This window comes from Medicago sativa, chromosome 6, assembly GCF_051527215.1.
Source record: "Medicago sativa cultivar Bolivia chromosome 6, Bolivia_mono, whole genome shotgun sequence".
NCBI classification, from domain to species: Eukaryota; Viridiplantae; Streptophyta; class Magnoliopsida; order Fabales; family Fabaceae; genus Medicago; species Medicago sativa.
The window spans coordinates 75,789,225-75,797,017 of record NC_140754.1 but is presented as its reverse complement, the minus strand read 5'-3'; the positions used below and the strand labels follow the sequence as shown (position 1 = coordinate 75,797,017).

The window sequence follows — 7,793 nt, the reverse complement described above, 5'->3', positions numbered from 1 at the left end:
TCTCAAATAAATCTTTAATTCTATTAATATTTTAAATTAATCTTTATTTTTGTTTTTTTCAAAAGTTTTTTAATTAGGTCGCTATATTTATGTTTTTGTCACATGACGAGATACCTAATTGATAAAATTTTAATAAAGACAATGACTACTTTAAAATATTAACATCGTTAAAAATTAATTTAATAATAATAATAATTTATAAAGACAGTGATCAATTTGATGGTTTAGAGTGATAGTGTCAATCCGTATCTTCAATTCTACAACAAGCATGGCTATATTTAGCTATAACGAAAAGAGGGGACGTAAAAAGGAAAAGTGAATAGGAAAATTCATTTTTCATTCCCTATCTTCAATTTTATTTGCAATATAGTACATGGTTAAATCATTTTTACCAAACATTGCAATTTTGACAGATTTATAAATTTCACTAGATCAACAAATGCTCCCAATTTCAAACACCAATTTAATTATCAACTCAAGAAATAAATAAAAGGTTAATGATGGGGGAACATTGAAAGTATGAGATTCTTGTAAAAAGATGGTCTTGTCCTATACCAATCATCACATTCCTCTCATATACACAACAACCAGACTGGAATGAAAAATGAAATTATACCATACAACTAAATTAATATACTCCCTCTGTCCCTATATGTAAACACTCTTTGTCTCTAATAAAATGGTGCTTAGATATATGGACTGGGAGAGTACATATACATATATTGATACGAGCAAGAATATGGACCGCGATGATTGAAGATTAGAGATTGAGTCCAATGAATTAGGGAGGCCCAAAAGGATTATACTACATCTAAGAAGTGGAAGGACTATGTTACCATTTAGTAATGACTCATTGGTTCTAGAAGATTGGTAACTCACTAGTTTGTTAGGAAGCATCTAGAATTACTTTGCCTATATAATATCTTGTACTTTCTCTATTACAATCATGAATGAAATTAATCAAATCTCTTTTTTATCTCTCTTTCTTAGGAGGCCCTCTCTGTCCTATAATTCAGATAATCACAATCCTTAACAATTGGTGCTCTTGTTGAGAGTTGGACCACGGAAAAGGCTACCTATAGACTGGATTAAGGTGTTCCACCATTGATAGGTGAGTGAAGCCGCCAAAAAGGAAAGGGCTACCATCGGGTCAGTGCCGATAGAGTGAAGATCGTCGTGGACGTCGACTCTTAAAGGGTGTGGCAATGTTAGAAGTCCCACATTGAGTAGATCAAAGTACTTAATGTGGTACTTAAGCCATGACGTTCTCCCACATATTGGACTAGTCTTTTGGGTTGGGCTCTCCTCATGGGCTTAAGTCCTAACATATGGCGTAATATGGCGTAAATTTGACCCATGTAGCCGATCTCACTCCCATGTAGCCGATCTCACTCAATGCTAAGTTGTTGTCCTTGTTGTTATATCATAATGTTTTATTTTGTTTTATTTTTAATGTTTTATTTTTTTTTTTTGAGGAAGCATCGAATATCATAATGTTTCATTATAAATCATGTTTTTGATCAAATTGATTATCAAGTCTTACATAGTAATTTCTTTTATAGTTTTTCTATTTTCTACATCTAGTGATCTAACTAGCATTCGTTTAATATACTCTCCTTACTACATAATATACTGTTTTTCTCTCTAAATGTCAAACCACCTATGCATATTTTCCACTATCTTTTCTAGTAAAGGTACTATCCAACTTTCTTTCTAATATTTTTATCTAGTCTTATCACACATTCAACACAACATTCTCATCTCCGCTACGTTTATTCTATTTTCGTATTGGTTCTTTACCATTCAACATTTTATTTCATAGAACATCGCCGATCTTACCACTGTTTGATAAAAAAATTCCTTCAGTTAAAGTGGTAATTTCGTATCGTATAATATATTTCATCCAGTCACATTTATAAACAAATTTTATTTTTTTCGAATTCCTTAAACAACTAATGTATATGAAGTATAATATAGTTCATATACATCGGTTAATTAATGAATCTAAAAATGTAAAATTTGTTTATAAACGTGATAGGAGAGATTATACGTATATATATTATATAAAGGCAGAAAAAGGTGTTTTCTATATAGTTGGTCAGCAGTCAGAATTTGCTTGGAATTGCCGACATGATCCACTGTCACTACACACCAAATTGAGTAGAAAGATACATCAATTCTGAAAATCAGCAATACAGCATCTTACACAACACTAATTACTTCAGTCAGTTCTACAACACTTTTTCATTTACATCTTTCTTTGACTTTTTTGACAGTCTTTAAGGAAATTCAGAAACTTTTCATTATGAACTGCCCTTTGAGGTTGGTGGAGATACATTAATTAAAGCCTTCATTTCATGAGAAGAATTATACCAAATTGAATCATGATGATGATACAAGATTTATAAACTTAGATTAGATGCCATGTAACTGTTTTGTTTGAATATATATAAAAAATAAAATCAGAAAATTATTTGAGTGAAATATTATAATGATATGCTAGATTTGTTGCATAATGAGATGAAGGAATGTTTAATGACTTATTGCTAGCTAGTTTTATGCAAGTTTTAAAAACAAATCTAATTGGTTGGCTCAACTGATTGAACCGAGAATCTATCAATTTGTTGGTTGGTTTGATCTCAACCGCATTGGTGTCCGGTTGAATCATATAGATTGGCCTAATTGATAAGAAGTTGACTCTTGAATTTGAATCATCTCCCACGACATTTTTCTATCTATCCACGTGTTAATTAGTTTATTTAATAGCATATAACGTCATAATAACTACAAAAGCGACAACATTAAAGTGAGTGGAATACAATATGTAGGGTTGATGCTAAAATCATCGCAGGTTGAATATGTAATGAGTCAAAGCTGATCTATCAATCTGAACGAAATAAACACCGCAACATGATGAGAAAACCAAACTACACCACATCATAAGAAAAATTATAATTTTTTCCACTACTTTTCATCACCCATTTTACCAATTTTTTAAAATAGAAAGAAATGAAACACATTATTATTTTTTGGTCAGCATAGATTGGCCTAATTGATAAGGAGTTGACTCTTGGATTTGAATCCTCTCCCACAACATTTTTCTATCTATCCACATGTTAATTAGTTTATTTAATAGCAATATAACGTCATAATAACTACAAAAGTGACTCTTGGATTTGAATCCTCTCCCACAACATTAAACCGCAGTTGATAAACTAGTTTTATTTTTTTCCCATTTTTTATTAATATTTTTAATTTATTTTTCATCGTTTCAATCCTGATTAAATCAATTGAACTATGACTTGAACCTCACCATTTCGATATCCAATCTCATTTTTTTAAAAATTAGTTTCAAGCAGTTGTGAATCACTAAATATTAAAATGAATTACAACAAATATGGTTTGCGTTTACTCCAAAAAAAAAAATATGGTTTGTGTGTATAATATTAGATAATAGAGTATTATATTATCAAGAGATTCCATTAGTACTAAAAATTCTATAGTAAATTGTTTGATAACCAAATTTTTTTTCACGGTTTAGGAAGTGTTTATTCAATAGAAACTTGATGTAGGAGGGTTTTATTAGTAATTTAGTAGTATTTATTATTTAGCCAAATCTTAGTAATTTTCTAGAACTTTCTATTATTATTTCGTTTTGTTTTATTTTGGCCCACGAGTTTGTTATTTCTTTCCCTATATAAGCAGAACTTATGCAGCCTAAGAGGCACACTTTTGATTCAATAAAATTATTAGAGATTTTCTCTCAATTCTGGTGGATTCCGGAACCCTTATTTTGATAGGTTTGTCGCTTGCAACCATATTTTCACAAGTTTGTCGCTTGCAAACTTGTTCTTTTCTATCTAGGTTTAGTGTTTGCTAACCCTACGCTTCCGTACTGCGTCAGTTGGCATCAGAGCAGGTTTCTCCTGTTCTTTTTCTAACGTGATCAGCCATGGGAGATCAACCGGTGACGAGGGCAGAATTCGACATTTTACATACGGCCGCCAAAGCACTGTTAAATCAGATGGTGGCATTAACAGCTAAGATCGGTAATATCAACAACAACAACCGCAACTACAACGACAAAAACAATCAGAACAGGAGATGTGGACCAATTAGGGTTCGTGGTAGAAACAATCAAATTATTGAGGATTCGAATTTTTCAAAGGTGGAGAAAACTAATTTCGAAGAGATAATGTCGAATCACTGGAAGAAGCTGCAGAATTTACGAGAACATGCCAATTCAGCTAAATCTATTGAAAAGGATCAGAAAGCATTAAAGGCTAAACTTGACGAGGATGAAGTCAAACCAGAAGGTGATAATCTCTGGCAACACGGAGGTCTTTCAGCAAACATTGAAGCACCACAAGTTGAAAAACACAAAGAAGTTCAAGGAATTCCTAGAGAGTCAAGTCAATCTCCCATTTGTAAATCACGGATCATAGATCCAACATCCATAATCACAAACCAGGAGAACCCCAAAGAACTAATTTCATCGCTTTATCCTTTGAATCCATGTTCTAAATCACCTTCCCTCACAAATTCATCTTCTTTTTCCTTCAACCCTCTGATGTTTTGTGACGACAAAACAAAAAAATCACAAAGTGCAGACACCATCGATGCATATCCAATTTCAGAAATCAACATGGAGATAGTGAAACCCACACTATTGAACAAACAAATTCCAACTAAAGCATTCTCGTCATACGATCTGCAACGCTTTGGTGAGGTAAAGTTCCAATCCCTCTCACATAACACAATCGGCGGAATCGCGCAATCAGTGCTTTTAAGCTTCGATAGTCTCCGATGTTACGATCCTGGCGGGTTTCTAGTTGCGTTGAGTTCATGTTTTCAAAATCAGACCTCTCCCTCCAATCTGCAATGCTTAAGTGAGGTAAAATTTAAACCATTCTCATCTAATCACCTGATTGCACTGCCACCGAAACCACCTGATGTCATTGGTTTGAGTGAAGAACTTCTCGCCGCTGCAAAGCAAGATCAAATATCCACTTTCGCCCAATCTCCAACAACAGGAAAGTTTCCATTTGTTTCAAACAGCAACATCTGCAACACAAAATTATCATTAGATGTTCAAGAAAAATCTAAACATAATGGCTTTAATGATATTTTTGCATCTTCTTTCGCTTTCAAGCCTTTAGCAGATTCGGGCCCCTCTTTTTATCAAGGTTCTGGTAGAAATATAAATCCAACTACACTTTCTCAGCAATCCCTTCATGGTATTGAAGCTTCAGTTCAATCTCAAAGAGTGGATGCGGTCAAAGTTCAAACTGAGAACAAAAGTACCCTCCATCTTAAGGCCGAGTTCTCCGACTCGCCGCCTCAAAAAGATAATTCTACGCAATCGAAAGAGCAATCACATGACGAAAGTATGTCGATGAAAATGAAAGGGTTATCAACAGAAGCAACTTCCTTCCTTGAACATTCGGTTCCCGATCCTAGCTCTACAGTTGTTGGTGACCGGAGAAACCCGTCGCTGGTGCCCATCCGTAAGCCAGAGAAGATGCAAATGGTTTACGACTTAACATCTCCACAAGTTACTGCCGTCTCCGCTTATGTATCGGTCACAAATGCCATGGCCGAAACTCATATTATGGAATGGGGTTATAACAATGATTCTGATTTCATAATTCTGCAAAGACCACCACCGTCCTCCATTCATGTTTTCGACCCTGGCCCGCATCTTTTTCTGCACAACAGAAGTGTTAGTTTTACAACAGTGATGGAATACAACGAGACTATGACCAAGATTGCAGCGTCATATACTGGCAGCATGAATTGGATAAAGGAAGTTGACTATCTAACTCCCGATTGCTTTGTGTATCTTGTTGAACGGTTACTGTTGTCGACTTCATGCTGGAATGGGTTCATCCATTCTACAAAATCATCTTTCATTAAGTGGCTTATTTGCCAGGATGAAAATTCCTTTTCAAATTTGAGCTTCATGTCTGATGAATTAGGCAATGCCCATGATTTTATCGCCAATATCCTCTGTGAGTTTGTTTATGATCAAAATGGTACCAAAACCTGGATTAAAAAATCAAACTTGGATGTGAAGAATTATGTTTTAAGGTGTTCACTTCATCTCAGTTCTAGTAGTGGGAAGTATTTACAACTACTTCGCAATTTGTTGGGGATGAGACATATAATCAATCAACTGCCATTGGAATTTTGCAATGTTCTTCAAGAGGGAAAGAAACAATTAGGTGAGTGTACAATGGCTCCGCCGTGGGCAGCTTTTGAGTGGTGGAATTTTTCTGATGCTCGACTATACACTCAAACACCGAAGCCACCGCCAAAACCGCCATATCAGTATCTCCAACGGACAAAAGCGATATTTCAAATGAATAATTTTGACGATTTGACAACGGTTAATTTGGATGATGATTCACTAGTCAGTGATGGCTCTAACGGAAGATTAGAAATACGAAACAACTCTCAATTGAATGGTTTAAATGTACATGAGGCATGTTTGGTTCCGGTTAGTTGTACTCAAGATGTTCTTGATTTAATGAAAATTGGTCAGAGGAATCGTGTTGTTGGTGCTACTGCTCTAAATGAGCGAAGCAGCCGTTCTCTTGGTGTGTTGACAGTTCACGTCAGAGGAATGGGCTTGGCATCTAATTCAATTCTGAATGGCTGTCTCTATCTTGTGGATTTGGCTGGAAGTGAGAGAGTGGAGAAACCTGAGGCTGTTAGCGAGAGACCAAAGGAGTGTTATATTTGTTACGATGAACTTTCCCCCCCTAGGCAACAGTGGAAGCATATGAGGTTTAAACTTGAAGTGATGGGAAAAGATGAGCATGAATATGACAGGGAGGATGCAGAATTAATAGAAGGAGGTGGTCCCACAAGTGTCTATGTTTTTCATGAATGTTCCTTGGGTATGGATAGTACACAAATTGAAAACCCGCAACTGCCTGAGGAGAACTTTGTTCATGAGATGGTTTCAACTGAAATCAAAGCAATATACCAACTGGTTGTGAATAGTAAAGACACTAGTCTTTTAGAGGATCCTCCAAATAACTTGTTATGCGCTAGTGCAGAATTTTTGCGCTCAAGTTGGCAGTTACAGAGTTATTTCCAAGAGTTGGCTGGTTTCATTCAAAAGAACGGCACACTCGTCAAAACATCCGTTAAAGTTCCACTGGATGCATACATGATGGACTTTGTATTCTCTGAGAGTGAAAATGGTGGAGTTTTTTATAACAAATTTGGAATGGATTATCACATATCTGTTTTTGGAAGCATTGTGAAGGAACCTCCTCTGCATATCATTCATACTGCTGTTGAAATGGCCCCAATTGCAAAGGTTGGAGGCCTTGGTGATGTTGTCACTAGTCTATCCCGAGCTGTTCAAGATTTAAATCACAATGAGGATATCATTCTTCCAAAGTATGACTGTTTGAACCTTAGCAACGTTAAGGACTTTCAATTTCACAAAAGCTATTTCTGGAATGGAACTTGGGTCGAGCCTTTTTGTTTATTCTTATTTTGGCTACTAATAAAAATGATTGTGTTCACTGTTTACTTTGAGCAATGGGATCCCGGAGGTCATGTGATTATGTTTATACCAGCTAGGTCCTACCGGTTGAAGCAATGGGATCCTGGAGGATGATCTCTTGTTCATTGGAGGAGTCAACATGCATGAGAAGCTCTTTATCAAAATGAGAACTCGGGGTCGAGTTCTTCAGAGGTGGAGGAGACTGATGTAGGAGGGTTTTATTAGTAATTTAGTAGTATTTATTATTTAGCCAAATCTTAGTAATTTTCTA

General features: G+C 35.4%; 1 protein-coding gene across 1 annotated transcript; it reads left to right on the top strand.

The window, feature by feature from the left end:
- Window positions 1-6,085: 6,085 nt before the first annotated feature.
- LOC146916859 (uncharacterized) lies at window positions 6,086-7,793 on the top strand. The gene has a single exon (XM_085718744.1). The coding sequence runs from the start codon at window positions 6,155-6,157 to the stop codon at window positions 7,634-7,636; it is 1,482 nt and encodes a 493-aa protein (XP_085574870.1). The 5' UTR covers window positions 6,086-6,154; the 3' UTR covers window positions 7,637-7,793.